At 43.8% G+C, this 21,510-nt stretch overlaps 1 protein-coding gene across 1 annotated transcript; it reads left to right on the top strand.

Moving 5' to 3' along the window:
* Positions 1-1,242: 1,242 nt before the first annotated feature.
* LOC309543346 (olfactory receptor 6N2-like) lies at positions 1,243-2,169 on the top strand (the record flags this gene model as incomplete). Its single annotated transcript, XM_082242813.1, has 1 exon — positions 1,243-2,169. One exon carries the CDS (start codon positions 1,243-1,245, stop codon positions 2,167-2,169), a length of 927 nt encoding a protein of 308 aa, XP_082098939.1.
* Between the last annotated feature and the right edge of the window lie 19,341 nt (positions 2,170-21,510).

Here is a 21,510-nt window from a genome sequence, read left to right as displayed (position 1 = left end):
GCCAATGTTTGGTGGAGAAGGGGGTGGGGAAAGGAACAAGTAGGTTTTTACCTACAGTATATGAAGGGAATGCATTAAGGTAAAAATAGTTTTGACTTTAGAACTACTTTATTTAGGTACATACTCTGCACCAGTTTAACCATAATGTATCTTTTCATCCATTTAAGGAAAAAATTAATAAAGTGTGTGTGTGTGAGATAGAATTGTATCCCTATAAAGACAGTGACATGGTTGCAAAAGTTTATTTTACAAGTAAAAAATAGGTATATATGGTGCTGTCAACGGCAACGCAATAAGCTGCGTTGTATATGTGTTTCAAAATGTATGAAAGCAAACATACTGTAAATGAGTGTCAGAAATACTTATCTCTGTACTTGGTCAGCCTTAGAAAGTATTAAAGCCAAAGGGAAGCCAGGAAAGTAACATTCACAAAAGGATAGGAAGCTGCCAGCAATCAACGCCCACATACTTTCCGAATGAAAGAGTTCCTTTAAATGCACAAACCCTGAGCAGTCTAATATCTGTATTGAAGTGCAGGCTGGATGCATTTTTACCCAACTCTTGTAATTTACATTATGTGCTACTAAGTGAACCACACAGGTCAGTTGAGCCTCACTTTTATTCACCTTGCCTAAGGCACTCGTTGCATCTATTGTGTGAGTGTCAACTCTTCGTTGACAGAAGGACGAGCAATGTTCTCAAAATGCTTACTTATGTATATGCCAGAGAAAGGTTACAATATTACTCCATAGGAAAGATCCTACAAAACTCTCCTGAAGAGTCCCAGCATTTAAAAAAAAGAAACAAGTGAAGGGGCATCCTAGATGGTTTAACATTTTTCATGTCACTTGCTCCTTCACTATGCTGTAAAACTTTAAGGCAAAAAGTTCAAATACAATTTTAGTCTAGAGTTACCCAAAGAATATATATGAAATACATTCTCTAGTTATTTTCTTAGCTAGTACCATAATTATACAACCTTCTTCATTAAGGAAAGTTAAAGGAAAGGTTTTCCTTTTTTAAATATCTTTTTTTAGTTTAAAAGGTCACACAAATATTTAGGTGCATCTGCTAGTACTGTTCCTGGCCCTGCTAGTATGGTTCTGAGTTATTAGATTATACCTGTTTAGTGTAAATTTTAAAAGCCTGTATTTAATTCAACTGATTTTTTTTTGTTCATTAAACTTTTTGAAATGCATCATGCAGCAGAAAGAATTTGGAAATCACATAATCAAAAGAAGTATGGACCCTTCAAACCAATCTCTTGTTACGCAGTTTATCATTGTAGGCTTTCCTAATCTTGGTGGATCTGAGGCCTTCTTGTTTCTCCTTCTGGGTATCAGCTACATTTTTACTCTGAGTGGAAATATTACAATAATCACTCTTATCTGCACTCACTGCCGGCTTCATGTTCCTCTCTATATATTTGTTGCTATACTCTCCTTCTTGGAAATCTGGTACACCACTGTCACTATTCCAAAAATGTTAACAAATTTGCAAAATGTAAAGTCAATCTCCTATGTTGGTTGTTTATTGCAGATCTATTTTTTTCATAGCCTTGGTATTACAGAAACATATCTTCTAACAGCAATGGCTTTTGACCGCTATTTGGCCATATGCAACCCTTTACGATACCCATCTGTAATGACTACTGTGTGTTGTTTTCAATTGGCAGCTTGCTGTTGGGTTATTGGCTTCCTTGGACCTTTAACTCAAGTCATCTTGTTGTCTCGTCTTTTCTTATGTCGTTCAAACAGAGTTGAACATATCTTCTGTGACTTTTCTCCACTGATGAGCTTGGCTTGTTCGGATATTTCACTTAATGTCAAAGTTGACTTTGTAATCAATTTCTTTATTATTTTTGTCTCTTTTACTTGCATTCTTATGTCCTATTTTAAAATAATTTCTACTGTTTTAAAAATAAAGACAGCAGAGGGCAGGAAAAAGGCATTTTCTACATGTGGAGCTCATCTAACAGTTGTCTTTCTTTTTTTTGGAAGTGTGTGTTTTATGTATGTTAGGCCAATCAAAATTAACTCTGCAAACTATGACCGCATAATGGCTGTGATTTATTCGGTTTTAACACCAATGTGCAATCCAATTATTTATAGTCTAAGAAATCAAGAAATTAGACAAGTCCTGAGAAAGAGGTTAGCACAGTTATTTTAAAGATCTTGATTAAAAAAAATAGGTACATCCATCTTAACAGAGTTATATATTTTAAAGCACATCAACAAAATTTATAAATTATGGATAGAGATTTGATCACCCCCTGTTTTTATATATTACTAAAGAACTCATATGGAAAGACCTCCTCACTGGAGTTTTTAGATCTGTCCCTGCTCTCTAATATGGGGTCTCATACAGAGTCCTTGTTATGACCAAGGCAAGTGAGCAGATCCAGGAACATGGGAGCACTAATCTTGTTTGATTCCCCATAAGTAATAAGCTGGTTTATGTGTTACCCTGCCTGTCTAGCTAAAAATAAAATGCACGTTTCATGTGAATTGACTTTCAAGCATGTAAATGCACACAAGCAGGTGGATTTTCTACTGCATGGGGTTTGAAGACCAGGATTTAAGAATGAACATTGTAATCTTTAAAATCAGTAATGTGTATGATACAAATATAGCTTGAATAAATTAAAAAAACATAACTTGCTTAATGGGTCTCAATTCTGAAAATGTATGAAAGAATTAGGACTGGCACCACCTATAGCAACTGATTTATTATGCAAAATGATATGTAGTACCGCATTATTGGTCATGAGCAAAACTGGAATATATTACAAACCTTTGCCAGCACATTCCTAATTTATAAATCCAGCTACACAATCTCCACACCAATGCTGGTCATATTCACAGAATTTATAAGGCAAAGTTAAAAAAGGCATCCCCAACAAGACACTATTAGATGTACACAACATGCATGCAACTTTGTATCCTCTATGGAAAGGAAAAAACAGATAGCATGTCCTTTATTATTTAGCAACCTCTCTCAAAGCACCTCACAATGCTAAAGACCTCAAACCCTGGTTCCCAAATCTGAAAATCTGAGAAACTGAGGCTGTTCAGCATATCCAATACCCAGGGCTTTTTTCAGCTGGAACTTGGTGGAACTCAGTTCCACCACCTCTGACTCAGGCCCCCTGCTCCCTGCTCACCACTATCACTTGTAAACCCAGAAGTCCAGCTTCTGGGTTTACAAGTGACAGATACGATCTCCTGAGCGGCTCTTAAAGAGTGCAGGATGGGGTTCTTTTTACTCTCTTCTGCTATATGTCTCTCATGTTCTATTTTAGCCGCCTTGATTTGGTCTTTACATTTCTTATTACACTGTTTGTAATGCTTGAATGCTGCCAATGACCCCTCAGCCTTGTATTTTTTGAAGGCCTTTACTTTAGCATTAATATGCATTTTTATGTTGGAGTTTAGCCACCCAGGGTTTCGTTTTGCTCCTTTAAATTTATTTCCCTTAGGAATGCACTGGCCAATTCCTTTGTTTAGTATGCGTTATATCCTTGTGTTTCCTATTACTATGATTAATACTGAAACAAATTGACCTATAGTCACTGTTTCCTAAGTTGCCCCTATTTTCTATATCCGTAAGCAGGTCTGAATTGTTGGTAATCAGTAGGTCAAGTACCGCATTGTTTCTTGTCGGTGCATTCACCATCTGACCCATGAAATTGTCCTGCAAAACATTTAGGAACTGGCGAGCCTTGGCTGAATGCGCGGTTCCTTCTGCCCAGTCTCTATCTGGATAATTAAAGTCCCCCCATTATAATGACATTTCCCATCCTTGCTGCCAATCTTATCTGTAAAAGGAGGTCCGCCTCCCCCTCCTCCCTCTGGTTGGGGGGCCTATAGCATACACCCAATATTACTTTCCCTATAGTGCCTTCCCTTTTAAGTTCTACCCATAGGGATTCTGCCTCGTCCATAGCTCCATTATTAATATCATCCCTCATATTTACCTGTACACTGTTCTTAATATACAGAAATACCCCTCCCCCTTTTTTACCTTCTCTATCTCTGCGATAAAGGGAGTACCCCTGAATGGTCGCCATCCAGTCATGAGAGCTGTCAAACCAAGTCTCTGTTATCCCCAAAAAATCTAAGTCCTCCTCAAACATCAGTAGCTCCAGCTCTCCCATCTTGCTGGCCAGGCTTCTGGCATTGGTATATAAACCTCTTAATTTTGACCGGTTGCATATATCCTCGTTTGATGTTTTTAGGCTGCTCTTGTTATTTTTCCCCATACCCACCCTGGGTTTTGGAGCTCTGAACACCCTACCACTAATGTCCCCATTTGTGCCCTCTAAATCTTGCTTTCCACTGGCTAATTCTACATCTGTACCCTCCCCCCATCACCTAGTTTAAAAGACTCTCTAACTTTATGGCCATCTTCTCACCCAGTATGGATGCACCCTCCCCATTTAGGTGCAATCCGTCCCTACCACATTGCCGGTGGCCGACTGAGAAGTCGGCCCAGTTCTCCAGGAACCCGAAACCCTCCTTACTACACCAGCTACTCAGCCAACTGCCTCTCTGGTGTGGCTCGAGGTACGGGTAATATTTCTGAAAATACTACCTTGGAGGTCCCACTCCTCAACTTAGTGCCTAAGTCCCTGAAATCGTTTAGGACTCTCCATCTTCCTCTGCCTATGTCATTGGTACCCACATGTACCATGACAGCTGGGTCTTCCCCAGCCCCACCCAGTAATCTGTCCACCCGATCCATGATGTGCAGAACCCGAGCGCCCGGTAAACAACAGACTGTTCAGCGCTCACGGTCTTTGTGACAGATTGCACTGTCTGTCCTTCTAATGATTGAGTCCCCTACCACCAGCACCTGTCTTTCCTTTCCCTTTCTCCCGGCCTCACTGGAGGAGTTCTTCCCCTGGCAGCTAGGGGCATCACTCTTCTCCAGCAATGCTGGTCCCTGACTGGTTTTCCCAACATCACGCAACGGGGCGTATTTATTGGGGTGCTCCAGCCCAGGATCGGCCTCCTTGCCTTGTTCCCTTCTACCCCTCCTGTCACCCCTCTACATTGCTCTGATGCCTGCACCTCCAATACTCCGCCCACCTCTGTGCAGGCCCCTGCCTGCGCCTGACTGGTACAATCCCGACTCTCCCTCGGTATGGACATTTGTCTCAGTGTTGCCAGCTGCTTCCCTAGATTCAGGACCTGAGCTTCCAGGGAAGCAGCGTGCCTACATTTTGCGCATTTGTATTCGCCCTTGATCGCATGACCGAGGAACGCATACATATCACAAGATGTACACCGAATCGCATCTCCACACCGGGCATTGTACCTATTAATCTAATCTAATGGGGATTCAGTAATTTTAGTCTATCCTGTGTGGCTGTTTTCTAGCTTCCTAACTCTGCCTTCTCACCCTCTGGCACTCCGCTACACTCACTTGACACTCACAGTCGCACAACACTCACAATCGCACAGCCTGGTCAGTCGCACAACACTCACAGTCGCACTGCCCGGTCAGTCGCACAACACTCACAGTGGCACAACACTCACAGTCGCACAGCCTGGTCAGTCGCACAGCCTGGTCAGTCGCACAACACTCCCAGTCGCACAACACTCCCAGTCGCACAACACTCACAGTCGCACAGCCTGGTCAGTCGCACAACACTCCCAGTTGCACAGCCCGGTCAGTCGCACGACACTCACAGTCGCACAACACTCCTAGTCGCACAGCCCGGTCAGTCGCACGACACTCACAGTCGCACGACACTCACAGTCGCACAACACTACCAGTCGCACAACACTCCCAGTCACACAACACTCCCAGTGGCACAACATTCACAGTTGCACAACACTCGCAGTCGCACAGCCCGGTCAGTCGCACAACACTCACAGTAGTAATAGGTACTCACAACACTCAGGTAGTAATTGGTACTCACAGACACTCAGGTACTACACTGCACCCTCAGTCAATGTTCAATCTCAGTCACCAGTCACCAGTCTTACTTACCTAGTGTGTGTCCCTTTAAGCCTGTCACTTGCAGTTCCTGACGTTGATTCCTCCCTCAGTCGGTCAGTCTTCCTTTCTGCACCCGCCTCCCTCAGTCACTTCCCGGTCAGCGTTTGTTCTACTAGTCCTAGTCTCCTCTGCTAAGGGAGGGGGTTTACCGACCCGCTCGCCGCCCGCTTATACTTCTGGGGGGGGCTCTAGCACTGCTCACCGCCGCAGCCACCGCTCTACTGGGGGTGGGTTACTCACACGTGTGGTCGTGGTTGAGTTCCTGCACCTATTTTCTGAGAAAAAAAGCCCTGCCAATAACCATAAGGGGCTGACGGCATGGAGGATTAGAAGTAAAAAGTCCCTGCTTGTGTCCTACTGATGAAATGACAAGAACAGAGCGCAGGCCACTCCCCTGGCACAAATGGTGTACACTGTGTTCGAGCAGAGGCTAGCTCCATGGCCCACTGGAGCCTCTCCTCCCCTGTCAGCCCTAACTGAGCCGCACCGGCTCCTCCCCTGCAGCCCCCACCTCTCCCTGCCAGCCAGTTTGGGAACCCAGACTCGGTGCAACAGGCGCTGTCCAGCCCGACTTGCCTGGTGAGTAGGGAGAATCTGAAATGGAGCTTCAGCTTGGAATGGGGTTGGGAGGAAGCAGGGAAGAGAGAGAGCGGGAAGGGGCAGAGTCACTGCATCCTGGGCCTCTGAGTTGTATTTGCCCCCTTGGCCAAAAGTGGCCAATCAGCTCCTGCCTCCAAACCTTCTAAACTAAAAAAAAAAATGAGAGAAGGGGTAACAATGGGAAATTGGACAACAAATCCACAGCTGTTTAAGAGGACTCAATATACAACCTTATTATATCTGTTTTTAAAGGATGGTACCCATGGAGACAAATGTGCATGCAACGTGAGCCTTTCACTTATTCCCCCCATATAAGAAATAGCTTCTGTAAACAGTATCTCCCAAAAATGACTACACCCCTGTGTGTTGATTGATTTTGAGGGGACAGCAAATTTACACTGTTAAACAAGCTGTACATTCACTATTTTACATTGTAGCAAAGTTTAATTTCTTCAGTGTTGTCACATGAAAAGATATAATAAAAGATTTACAAAAATGTGAGGGGTGTACTCAGTTTTGTGAGATACTGTGCAAAGTTTAACAGGCTGGGGAGGGGTGACATTATGCCAGGTAACGGAGCCTACACATGTTATAAATGGTTGGTCGTGGCTTTTTAAACATTGTTTTTATAGTTGACAATGACATAGTACAGATAAAAACGTACAAATTACATTCGGAACCTTTGGCCCCCAATATTAAACTAAAAACCAAAAATTTAATAAATTGCAGTTTACCAATCATTAGATGAGGTGGCTGCATTTGTTTTAGTTTTTTTTAAGGCTTTCTCCCCCCCCCCCCCCAAAGTTTTTGCCTAGTGATCCTGCCACACATCTCCTGTATTAGAGTTCCTCAACTATGGATGAAGGAGCACAGGGGCACCTTTGGACACCAGCATTATCAGTCTGGGGGGAGGAAAGTGTTAGATGTACTAGCAGATTTAGATCTAACTACATTTAGACACTGGCAAAATTAAGCCAAACTCCAGCTCACACTAAGAAGTTACAGCCATAGTTTTTTTTCCTTTTGGGATACAAGTTTTACATAAATAAATAAAACCTGATCATTGTTAGCACCCTGTCAGTTGTAAATGTGTTTTCTCAACCCTCTAACTGCTACATTCACAAGCCAGCTTCTTCTGTTGAAAAATAACCTACTGGCAGGCTCACCAAGTGAAAATAAAGGAAAGAAAGCATAGAAAAAACAAACGATTTCTCAAAGACATCATTGTCAGTACAATTACATTTGAGTCTTAAATACGGGCTATATGGAATTAAATGGATCAGAGGTGGGCACTACTAGCATGTAAAATAGTATTGCCTGCTGTGGCCAACCGGGCACTTGAGAGAGAACCTTCAGTGTTCTTTTTGACAATAATATCTAAGAAGGGATCTTCCAGCTGATGACAGGACAGAGTAAATAGTAAATTCCAAGTGTTAGAATTCAAACAAATCAAAAATTGGTCAAGTAAGGTTTTGTCACCATCCCATATGACGAGAATGTCATAGATGAACCTGTGCCACGAAAGTATGTGGCACAAGTATATCGCAAGACCTTCATCAGAAAACAGCTGGTGCTCCCACCCCCCCAGGTACAGATTGGCATATGAGGGTGTGCAACATGTGCCCATAGCCACCCCCTGCGCCTGGAGCCAGCAAAACAAAAGATGTTGTTTCTAAGCACAAAATCCAATAGATCAGCCACAAACTTGTCCTGCTCTCTATCCTGGCTGCCTTTCTGTGATAAATATGTCTGCATAGTTTCCACCTCACGGTCATGAGGAATACTATGGTACAGGGCTTCAACATCGATTGTACAGTATCTCACAAAAGTGAGTACACCCCTCACTTTTTTGTAAATATTTTATTCTATCTTTTCATGTGACAACACTGAAGAAATGACACTTTGCTACAATGTAAAGTAGTGAGTGTACAGTTTGTATAACAGTGTAAATTTGCTGTCCCCTCAAAATAACTCAACACACAGCCATTAATGTCTAAACCACTGGCAACAAAAGTGAGCACACCCCTAAAGTGGGCCCAATTTGCCATTTTCCCTCCCCGGTGTCATGTGACTCGTTAATGTTACAAGGTCTCAGGTGTGAATGGGGAGCAGGTGTGTTAAATTTTGTGTTATCGCTCTCACTCTCTCATACTGGTCACTGGAAAATCAACATGGCACCTCATGGCAAAGAAATCTCTGAGGATCTGAAAAAATGAATTGTTGCTCTACATAAAGATGGCCTAGGCTGTAAGAAGATTGCCAAGACCCTGAAACTGAGCTGCAGCACGGTGTCCAAGACCATACGGCGGTTTAACAGGACAGGTTCAACTCAGAACAGGCCTCGCCATGGTTTACCAAAGAAGTTAAGTGCACATGCTCAGCGTCATATCCAGAGGTTGTCCTTGAGAAATAGACGTATGAGTGCTGCCAGCATTGCTGCAGAGGTTGAAGGGGTAGGGGGTCAGCCTGTCAGTGCTCAGACCATACGCTGCACACTGCATCAAAAAAGGGCCTCAATGGCTGTTGTCCCAGAAGGAAGCCTCTTCCAGAGATGATGCACAAGAAAGGCTGCAAACAGTTTGCTGAAGACAAGCAGACTAAGGACATGAGTTTCTGGAACCATGTCCTGCGGTCTGTTGAGACCAAGATAAACGTATTTGGTTCAGATGGTGTCAAGTGTCTGTGGCGGCAACCAGGTGAGGAGTACAAGTGTTTAGTGCCTACAGTCAAGCATGGTGGTGGGAGTGTCATGGTCTGGGGTTGCATGAGTGCTGCCGACACTGGGGAGCTACAGTTTATTGAGAGAATTATGAATGCCAACATGTACTGTGACATACTGAAGCAGAACATGATCCCCTCCCTTCAGAGACTAGGCCGCAGTGCAGCATTCCAACATGATAACGACCCCAAACACACCTCCAAGACAAACACTGCCTTGCTAAAGAAGCTGAGGGTAAAGGTGATGGACTGGCCAAGCATGTCTCCAGACCTAAACCCTACTGAGCATCTATGGGGCATCCTCAAATGGAAGATGGGGGAGCGCAGGGTCTCTAACATCCAGCAGCTCCGTTATGTCGTCATGGAGGAGTGGAAGAAGACTCCAATGGCAACCTGTGACACTCTGGTGAACTCCATTAAGACAGTGCTGGAAAATAATTTTGGCCACACAAAATATTGACACTTTGGGCCCAATTTGGACATTTTAACTTAGGGTGCACTCACTTTCGTTGCCAGCGGTATAGACATTTATGGCTGTGTGTCGAGTTTTTTTTGAGGGGACAGCAAATTTACACTGTTATTCAAGCTGTACACTCACTACTTTACATTGTAGAAAAGTGTAATTTCTTCAGTGTTGTAACATGAAAAGATATAATAAAATATTTTCAAAAATGTGAGGGGTGAGATACTGTATGCTATGCTCAGGTGTGAATGACCACTAAAAGTGAATTGTTACAGCTGTTGGATAAGTGCAAAAAATACCTCTTGATCCTGCCATAAATCTTGTTAGCTGATACTTTTATATAGACTCTTTGGTGCACTGTAATCATTTTCCCAGTTCTGTCTGTGGACTACAGAACATCTTCCACTACATTATGGTGATGAGGAAAAGGCGAGGTGTTCTGTAATCCTAACATGTTTCCTGTCCTTGAGTGCTCTTTAGATACAGTATGTTGAGTAAGAGTTGTGACCCTAGCACTGTAAGTGTGTTACTGGCAAGATCAGCAGGTGAAAATAAAAGAGAAAAAGATTGAAAAGAGAAAACTAATACAGAAACCACATCTAAAGACAGGTAAGCTTAAATATTTTCATAGGCGTTAAATAGACATTAAATATATTTGTAATTGGGAGTAGGGATGGCCTTACGGTTTCGCCCGACGGTCGGTTCGCGGCAAATTTTGCTTGTTTGCTACCCGCCAAATTTGCAAACACATGGCGTTGTTCGCGGTGGCCATATTAGTTTACTTTGGGGAGAACTTTGACCCATGACACAGCCGTCAGGTGGAACGGGACAGCCAATTAAAACATTTCAGCACATGGACATGCCCCCTACCCTATAAATAGACCTGAGCTGTCGGCCATTTCACATTCTGCTTTTTGCCAGCATAGGGAGAGGTTGCCTGTGCTCATGAGGGAGAGATTGCCAGACACAAATAGCTCTGTGAAGATCCACAAAAGTATTTTTTAGGGCTGGTATTTTGGTATATGTCTACTAGTATCTGCTCAGGTTAGGGGCAGGTATCCAGTCGGTGCTTTAGGGGCAGTTAGAGATTGGCAGCAGTCACACAAATCGCTCTGTTAATGTCCACAAAAGTCCTTTTCAGGGCTGGTATTTCGGTATAGGTCCAGTCTCTCTTCAGTATAGGGACAGGTATCCAGTCTGTGCTCTAGGGACAGTTAGAAATCGTCATCTGCAATGACACAAATCGCTCTGTTAATATACACAAAAGTCATTTAAAGTGCTGCAATTTTGGTATAGGTCTATTACAGTCTCTTCAGTTTAGGGACAGGTATCCAGTCTGTGTTTTAGGGGCAGATAGAGAGATCAGCTGCAGTCACACACATCACTCTGTTAATGTCCACAAAAGTAATTTAAAGGGCTGCAATTTTTGGTATAGGTCCAGTCTCTTTTCAGGTTAGGGTCAGGTATCCAGTCTGTGCTTTAGGGGCAGTTAGAGATCGGCAGCAGTCACACAAATCGCTCTGTTAATGTCCACAAAAGTCATTTAAAGGGCTGCAAATTTTTTGGTATTGCTGTGTAGTGCACTAAAAAAGGGGGGTAATCCACAGTATAATATACTTTGTAGAAAGCATATTATAGTGGATTAGTAGTATTATTGTGCACTGTGCAGCATTGTGACAGGTGTGGTAACTGAGCGCTGCTGCAGCAATACTACAAACAGTGCCAAACTCCCTGGCCAATTTTTTGAACAACTGGTGTGATAGACCAGTGGCCCCCCAATACCACATATTGAAGTGGGGTGTTAGCTGAGTATACTTTTACAAGTGTATTTGTGTCCTGCAACAATATTGCCTCTTTTGCTGAGTTAAGTCTGAAACACAGTGCCAAACTCCCTGGCCAATTTTTTCAACGACTGGTGTGATAAACCAGTGGCCCCCCCAATACCACATATTGAAGTGGGGTGTTATATAACATTATTCTTTTCTAAGAGTGTATTTTAGTCCTGCAAAAATGTGGCCTCTCTTGCTGTGTTGACTGTGCTACACACAGTGACAACAGTTACTGGCCAATTATTTGTAGCACTGGTGTGATAAACCTGTGGCCCCCCAATACCACAGATTGAAGCGGGGTGTTATCTACTGTGACAGGAATTCAGGTAAATCTATGGGTGTTGTCACCGACGGGAGATATATTTCTGCTTGGTTTAGACAATTCACCAATTACTATCAGGTGTCTGCTGCAGAGGTAGGCAGGAAGGTGTACGGAAGTTGAGAAAACTTTCAGCTGTTCAGAATGAGGCAATTAAGACCTCTATAATTTGTCCAAAGGGAGTCTATTGATTGCTGTCTCCTGAGGCTGTGTAAGCTGGGGAGAGCAGTCAGATGAGAGACTTCTAAAGGTGAGGTGTTGAACTTTTTCTGTGTAAAGAAAACACAAATGGACATTTGAGTGATCCGCTGTAGGATAAGAAAGTCGGCCCAACAGTAGGTTGGGAGACTTCTTAGGTAGGTTCCGGTGTGTGAGAAGGTAGACGCCCACCGCGGCCAGGATTTTTGTGTTTTTTTTTTTATTTTTGATGTTTTGCTGCATGCCCTTGTTTGAAGAAATTGGAAGAATAAACCATAAACTGTTGTTTTCAATCACTCCTCGGCTATCTCCTTGTGTGACGAACCCCCCAAAAGGGGTTATCCACACCTGCTACCGAGCTAATCCCTCACATATGGTGGAGTGCTGCGGGCAGTTAAAGTAAACCCAAAATGGAGGAGATACTGAAACAACTGATTATATCGAATGCAGCCCAACAGCAGGCAAATGCAGCTCAACAGCAGGCAAATGCGGATTTTCAGCGGAGCTTTGCAGCTCAACAACAAGCTCACCGAGAGGCCATTGAAGGCTTGGAACAGAGACACCAGCAGCAAATGGAGGCCATTGTGAAACAGCTTTAGAGACAGCAGACCGAGGCTGGGAGTCAGGCCAGTAACATACCGACTTTTCGGGTAAACCACTTATTGCCAAAGATGACTACAGATGAGGACCCTGAGATGTTTCTGACCACGTTTGAAAGAACAGCGGAGAAAGAGAGTTGGCCTAAAGAACAATGGGCTGGACTAGTGCCCCCCCCCCCTATTAGCTGGAGAAGCCCAAAAGGCATATTTTGACTTGGAACTTGCAGATGCAAAAAACTATGATCGATTAAAAGTAGAAATATTGGCACGTTTTGGGGTAACCTTGGATGTCCGTGTTCAGCGGGTCCACAATTGGAGTTATCAGCTGAAGAAACCACCCCGGTCGCAGATGTATGACCTCATCCATTTGGCTAAGAAATGGCTGCAGCCAGAAATTCTGTCCGGACCAAAAATTTTGGAGCGAGTAGTCATGGACAAATTTCTTAGGTCTCTTCCTAACACCCTGCAGAAATGGGTGAGCCATGGTGGTCCGGAAACCGCAGACAAATTAGTAGACCTGGTCCAAAGGTACCTAACAACTGAGAATTTGACCTCTTTTTCCAGAGATGCACAGACTTTTCACCCCAAGACCAGACCCTCCCCACCTATAAGTAAGACTGCGTCAGGGGATGGGGGTGGAGAGAGGATCCAAAGAGCAACTAGAGGTATTAGCAGGACTACTACTAATGTTTGGCGAGAGCGGCCTGGAAGACCCATCCCACAGGAGAGGACCGGAAGGTTGATTTGTCACCGTTGCCGTGAAGAGGGACATGTTGCAGCGGTTTGCCCAGCGGTTTGCCCAGCGGATGATGAACCCTTGCATTGTGACTTTCTGACAGAGAGACGACAGTCCTTTTTTGCAACCACATACACTGCAGTAAAGGGGAATGAGAAACCGTTATATAGAATGTGTTTAGATGGTAAAGATGTTGTGGTATTGTTGGATTCAGGTAGCCTGGTCACCTTAGTGAGAAGTGATCTAGTGGTGAAAAAAAACTTACATCCTAGGAAAATGGCTGTAGTTTGTGTACATGGGGACACTCGAGAGTATCCGGTGACTACAGTTACTTTTGAAACATCGCTCGGTATCCTGTGTCACCAAGTGGGTTTAGTTCCCAAACTGCCACATGACGCCATTGTGGGAAGGGATTTCCCAAAGTTCTGGGAACTCTGGGATTGCCCAGATTCCCCAGTAGGTGGTTCTTCTGAGCCTGAACCATCTACTCCAGAATCCTCTAACTGTGAGGATTATCCTGAGTTTCCGTTCTCAGTCTTAGCCGGGGAAACACCAGTCCCTAGGGAGGAGCCTGCTACCTCAGAAGAGGAACAGCGGCCGTTAGGGTCGGATGACCTTAAGGTGCACCGAGAAAATTTTATCACTGAACAATTGAGGGACCCCACATTGCTAAGAGCCCGGGAGAATGTAGTGAAGATAGATGGGGAGCTAGTTAACCCTGACGAGAGGATTGCCCTCCCTTACTTCATTATTGAAAGGGACCTCTTATATCGAGTTTCACAGAGGATAGAGGACACCGTTGAGCAACTGGTAGTGCCTAAACCGTACCGAAAGATGGTTTTGGAACTGGCCCATGGGCACATTCTTGGGGGACATTTGGGAGCAGAAAAAACCCGGGAGAGAATCACCCAGAGGTTTTATTGGCCTGGGATCACTAAGGAAGTGGAATTGTACTGCTCTTCCTGTCCAGTGTGTCAGATTAATGCACCCATGCCCCATTTCCGCAGTCCGTTGGTACCCCTGCCCATTATCGAGGTCCCTTTTGAGAGGATCGCCATGGATTTGGTTGGGCCCTTACTGAAGTCCACTAGAGGGCACCAGCACATCTTGGTAATAATGGATTATGCCACCCGTTACCCAGAAGCGATTCCTCTCCGAAATACCTCTGCTAAAACCATAGCCAAGGAGTTATTTCAAGTTGTCACCCGGGTGGGTCTGCCTAAGGAAATCCTAACTGACCAGGGCACCCCGTTTATGTCTAGGGTGACAAGAGAACTTTGTAAACTCCTGAAAGTGACCCAGTTACGTACCTCAGTATATCACCCTCAAAACAGATGGGTTAGTGGAGAGGTTTAATAAAACGTTAAAACAAATGTTGAGGAAGGTGGTGGATAAAGACGGAAAGAATTGGTATTATCTGCTCCCTTATCTGATGTTTGCCATAAGAGAGGTTCCCCAATCATCCACAGGGTTCTCTCCGTTTGAGTTGCTGTATGGGAGGCACCCCCGGGGCCTACTGGACATTGCCAGGGAAACATGGGAGAGTGAGAGTTCCCCTCATCGAAGTGTGATTGAGCATGTGGCACAAATGCAAGATAGAATTGCCCAAGTGATGCCAATTGTGAAGGCACATTTAGCCCAAGCCCAGTTGGCTCAACAAAGGATTTACAATCGTGGGGCCCAAGTCCGTTCTTTTGCACCTGGTGATAGGGTGGTGGTGTTGGTCCCCACGGTCGAAAGTAAATTCCTAGCCAAATGGCAGGGGCCCTATGAAGTGTTGGAGAAAATAGGGATGGTGAATTATAAAATTAGCCAACCGGGAAGACGAAAACCTGAGCAGCTCTATCACGTGAACTTGTTAAAACCATGGAAGGATAGAGAGTCCTTGGTCGCTGAGACTACCCGAGTTTCTGCTCCAGTTAACCTGGCTGTCCCTGAAGTTGGGATAGCAAAGACTCTGTCCAAAATTCAGAAACAGGAGGTTAAAGAATTTGTGCTCCGTAATAGGGAGAAGTTTTCAGACCTGCCAGGTTGGGTCTCTGGAGTTAAACATGACATCATCACCACACCAGGGGATAAGGTCAAGTTAAAGCCTTATAGAATTCCAGAAACCCGGCGAGAGGCCATTCGCCAGGAAATTTAAAAAATGCTTGAGTTGGGGGTGATAGAAGAGTCAAATAGTGATTGGTCCAGTCCCATTGTCTTAGTGCCCAAACCAGATGGAAGTTGGCGGTTTTGTAATGATTTTCGCCGCCTGAACAAAATCACTAAGTTTGACACCTATCCTATGCCCCGCATAGATGAACTAATTAATCACATAGACACTGCCCGGTACATGACCACGTTAGACCTTACCAAGGGTTATTGGCAAATTCCTCTCTCGGGGTCGGCCAGGGAAAAATCAGCATTTGTAACTCCAGACGGATCTTTCCAATATCGGAGGATGCCTTTTGGGTTACAGAATGCTCCTGCCACATTCCAACGCACCATGGATAAGACCCTTCGGCCTCATCAAGCCTATGCTGCTGCATACCTTGATGACGTGGTCATTCATAGTGAGGATTGGGACTCACACTTACCAAAAGTTCAGGCTGTGTTGGATTCCATCTGGAGGGCTGGATTTACAGCCAATCCGAAAAAATGTACCATTGGGCTAGAAGAGGCGAAGTATCTGGGGTATACCATTGGTAGAGGTATAATCAAGCCCCAAATAAATAAAGTTGAGGCTATTAAGGATTGGCCACGTCCCACCAACAAGAAACAGGTTCGTGCATTTTTGGGGATTGCAGGTTATTATCGCCGTTTTATTCCCCATTTTGCCTCACAGGCTGCTTCCCTGACCAATTTGACCAAAGGGAAGGAGTCGGTCATGATCAAATGGACTCCCGAGGCAGAAACAGCTTTTCAGGCTTTAAAACAGGCCTTATGTAGCCAGCCAGTTTTAAAGTCGCCTGATTTTTCACGAGACTTTGTGGTCCAGACAGATGCATCAAATGTGGGTTTAGGAGCTGTACTGTCCCAGATTATCAATGAGGAAGAACACCCTGTTATGTACCTCAGCCGGAAGTTGAAGGCCCATAAGGAGAATTATGCCACCATTGAGAAAGAATGTTTGGTGGTGAAATGGGCTTTGGATTCTCTCCGGTACTACCTCCTGGGTAGACAGTTTGAACTGGTGACGGATCATGCCCCATTGAAGTGGATGGCCCAGAACAAGGAGACCAATAGGAGAATAAATAGGTGGTTCCTAGCCCTTCAGGAATTTAGTTTTGTGGTAACGCATCGCCCCGGTGTTCAAATGGGGAATGCAGATGGTTTGTCCCGTGCACATGCGTGCCTGGCAACCTGTGTCCCAACCTTAGGGTTGAAACAAGAGGGGGGGATATGTGACAGGAAGTCAGGTAAATCTATGGGTGTTGTCACCGACGCCGACGGGAGATATATTTCTGCTTGGTTTAGACAATTCACCAATTACTATCAGGTGTCTGCTGCAGAGGTAGGCAGGAAGGTGTACGGAAGTTGAGAAAACTTTCAGCTGTTCAGAATGAGGCAATTAAGACCTCTATAATTTGTCCAAAGGGAGTCTATTGATTGCTGTCTCCTGAGGCTGTGTAAGCTGGGGAGAGCAGTCAGATGAGAGACTTCTAAAGGTGAGGTGTTGAACTTTTTCTGTGTAAAGAAAACACAAATGGACATTTGAGTGATCCGCTGTAGGATAAGAAAGTCGGCCCAACAGTAGGTTGGGAGACTTCTTAGGTAGGTTCCGGTGTGTGAGAAGGTAGACGCCCACCGCGGCCAGGATTTATTTTGTGTTTTATTTTTGATTTTTGATGTTTTGCTGCATGCCCTTGTTTGAAGAAATTGGAAGAATAAACCATAAACTGTTGTTTTCAATCACTCCTCGGCTATCTCCTTGTGTGATGAACCCCCCAAAAGGGGTTATCCACACCTGCTACCGAGCTAATCCCTCACACTACCTTTTTCCAGATATACTGCGATTCTCTAGAGACTTTTATCACAGGGTAATTAAAAACATGACAGGCAGAGGAAGAGGCAGACACGTACCAAGGGGTGGTAGGGGAAGGGTAGGGAAGGAGCAGTAGGCCGGAGCCAAACTGTGAAGTTTCAAAAGCCGCATGCAATTACGTCAAAGGACACACCAGACTTGGTTGACCAGACAGGTGTCTGACTACTTCGAGTTAACGGCCGATGTGGATGCTCTGAGGAGTGATGAACCCCTGGACTACTGGGTGGGCAGGCTTGACCTCTGGCCAGAGCTTGCACAATTTGCAATGGAAATGTTTGCTTGCCCCCCATCCAGTGTCCTGTCCGAAAGGACGTTCAGCGCAGCAGGGGGGGATCGTGGCCAATAAGCGCACTCACCTAGCTCATGACAGTGTAAACTACCTCACATTTATAAAAATGAATGAGGCATGGATCTCTGAAGGAATTCAACACATGTGACCAGTAGACCATGTTTCATTGAAATTCCTCATGCCAGGCCACAAATATCCGCCAGACCGCCAACCACCCACAGCAATTCCTGGTCCTTGGCTTTGCTACATACAGCGGCATAAAAGGCATTTCATGTCCATTGAATGGCAAATTTTTGGGGCCTTTCAGGGCCGACAATTATTTTTTCTGTGAATGCCTAATGTACCTCCAAATACTACATTCTTTGCTGTCAGTTAAACCCATGTGAGCTAATTTTTGGAGCCTATACAGGCCGACACTTACTTCTGTATACTGTGAATGGCTAATGTACCTCTAGCCATCAAATACTACGTTCTTTGCTGTCAGTTAAACCCATGCGGGCTAATTTTTGGGGCCTATACAGGCTGACACTTACTTCTGTATCCTGTGTGAATGCCTAATGTACCTCCAGCCATCAAATACACTACATTCTTTGCTGTCATTTAAACCCATGTGAGCTAATTTTTGGAGCCTATACAGGCCGACACTTACTTCTGTATACTGTGAATGCCTAATGTACCTCTAGCCATCAAATACTACGTTCTTTGCTGTCAGTTAAACCCATGTGAGCTAATTTTTGGAGCCTATACAGGCCGACACTTACTTCTGTATACTGTGAATGCCTAATGTACCTCTAGCCATCAAATACTACGTTCTTTGCTGTCAGTTAAACCCATGTGGGCTAATTTTTGGGGTCTATACAGGCCGACACTTACTTCTGTATGCAAAATATAAATAACCGCGCTAAGCTAAACAAACAAAAGCTGCAGCTGAAGTGGGAAACACTATAGATATATATGTAAAATGGAAAGCTGCGCTACAAAAAATTGATACACTGGAAGATAAAGCAGCTATGATTCAAAAGTTCATGAAATCATATGTTAAGTCCATGCAAATAACACAAGTTAAGCCTGTAGATTCAGGTAGGATAGTCCAAGAATATAATATTCCAAGGTGCAGGTGTAGAGATGGTAAATCCGCCACCAAAAATCACTTCTATTAGCCGCAGTGAAGCATGCTAAGGGTATGCGCTTACCAGATGGAAAGGGGTTAACAACAATGTATACTCTCTGGATAGCCAGCTGCAATGGGAACCTCCTCTCCTGACCGGGTCCTGTTGGATAAAGGGATCCGCAACGTCCAGCAAGCACTAAGCACCAGCCACCTCGTCCAAATCAACGATTAAGCATACATATGCAAAGAAAGAAGGGGCCACAATAGTGCAGATGGTCTAGGCAATTTAATAGATCAAAAACAAAGAAATACACTCACAATTGTCCGATGGATATAAGCGCTTATCATACAATTCAAAGACTTTTGTATACTGTGAATGCCTAATGTACCTCTAGCCATCAAATACTACGTTCTTTGCTGTCAGTTAAACCCATGTGGCCTAATTTTTGGGGTCTTTTATGGCCGACACTTACTTCTGTATCCTGTGAATGCCTAATGTACCTTCAGCTACAGAATAATACGTTCTTAGCTGTCAGGTAAACCCATGTGGGCTAATTTTTGGGGCCAATACTGGCCGACACTTACTTCTGTATCCTATGAATGCCTAATGTACCTTCAGCTACAGAATAATACGTTCTTAGCTGTCAAGTAAATGCATGTGGGCTAATTTTTGGGGCCTGGAATGGCCGACACTTACTTCTTTATCCTGTGAATGCCTAATTTTTCAGACTGGAATTGAAAATCAATTGGTCTGTAAAGGTTCCGCCAAATTGTGGAATGGATGCGGACCCATTTTACAGATGTGTGAATGGATCCTATATGTATTAGACATGTATTTACCGGCTGCTGTCAGTTCTGGCTGATTTATGAAAAAAAAAAATTTTTTTATTGCTGTAAATAAAAAAATAAAAAATGTAGGGCAACTTTTTTAATTGCAATACTTCTGTTATGACATTGTCCATGTGCTGGGGCTATTTGTGCACAGCTAGTACGTCTTTAGTGGCTGCAAATATGACCTAAGGGTTTTTAAAGTTCGCCTCTCATTAAAGTCAATGGGGCCCGCTGCGAACTTGCGGTTCGCAGACTTTTGAGAAAATTTGCGGCTGACGTTCGCGAACCGCCCTAGTCGCTGTTCGTCCATCTCTAATTGGGAGTGGGGGGAGCCATATTTGAGAATTGCCTATGCTGGTTCTGCATGTGGCTTAGCAGTGCTGTGTTTCCCAGTGAACAGTGATTCTGCCTAACAATCTTGGGAAATGTCTCATTATCTGTTTTATTAATAGATAAATTATTTTGTTTACAGTTATGTTACAAATTATATTACACACAGGGAATGTGCCTTAAAAAACCACACATATATATATATATATATATAGTAGCTAAACCTTTATTGTTGCCTTTCTGTTTTTACCACTGCCACCATTATCAATGATTGGCCATCCAAAGCATGCAAATAACTTATAAGGATTTTAGGAATAAGGCTCCATGTACACGGGACGCTGGAAATGGCCGTTTAGGAGCAGTTGGGCGTTTTTTTCAGAAGCCCCTGAACCCATCTACATTTTATCTTATCTGTCCATGTACACCAGGTCGTTTACAGTCATTTGCAGGCAGTTGCGTTCAGGGACTGTATTTTAGAACGCAATTATTTGCGTTCGAACGTGTGTTTCCCGGCGTTTCAAACGCACAAACGCGTCCAAACGCGTCTGAACGCGATGACCCGCGTTTAGCGTTCGCGTTTTTCCATTTTAAAGGGGAATAATTTTTTATGACCTCTAGGAACGCTTCTAAGCGCAAACGCCCGCAAACGCTGCTAAACGCTCGCTAAACGCGGGTAAAAACGCGACTGAACGGACGTTTCAAACGTCCTAAAAATTCCAGCATTCAAAGGGACTTTTAACAACGTCCCGTGTACATGGAGCCTAAGACCTTCCAGCATTTTACTTTGATTTTCAATACCTTTCAAAAAACATTAAAATGACTTCCTACCCATGTATTTATTAAATATATTTTTGTACCAGCAGTTTTAATAAGCATTTGAAAAGTTTCATTTAAACAGATTTAAAATTAAGTTGTTTTAAAAAGCATTTGAAAAACGTAATTTTAACATATTTAAAATTAAGCATATACAACAAAGAACAAAAATCGTGTTTGATCTTTTTCTCCAGACTGCTGCAGAGGGAAATTTATAAACTTAATGGACAGTTCATAGTTACATAGTAGTTGAGTTTGAATAAAAACAATAGTCCATCCAGTTTAACCTGTGTAGGTGTGTGTGGAAGTATTCATTTCCCATACCCCTGAATGTTTTGATCTTGGAGATGTATGTCCAAGAGTCTTTCAAAAGTAGCCATACTCCCTGCAGTTACCACCATTTGTGGAAGAGAGTTCCACAATCTTATTGCCCTTATTGTAAAAAAACCCTTTGCATAGTCTGAGGTTAAACCGCTTCTCCTCTAAATCGCACTGTATGGCCTCGTGTTCTCTTGCAGTCCATGCTACTGAACAGTTTTTTTTTTATGCTGAGATCACTGTTGAGGTATTTGTAAATCGCTATCATGTACCCTCTCAGGCATCTCTTCTCTAGGAAGAATAAATCGAGTGCTTGTAAATGC

The sequence above is a fragment of the Pelophylax lessonae genome (assembly GCF_965119305.1).
Source record: "Pelophylax lessonae genome assembly, chromosome: 13".
Classification (NCBI taxonomy): Eukaryota; Metazoa; Chordata; class Amphibia; order Anura; family Ranidae; genus Pelophylax; species Pelophylax lessonae.
The sequence above is the reverse complement of the archived record's forward strand: the minus strand, read 5'-3'. Positions and strand labels throughout refer to the sequence as shown.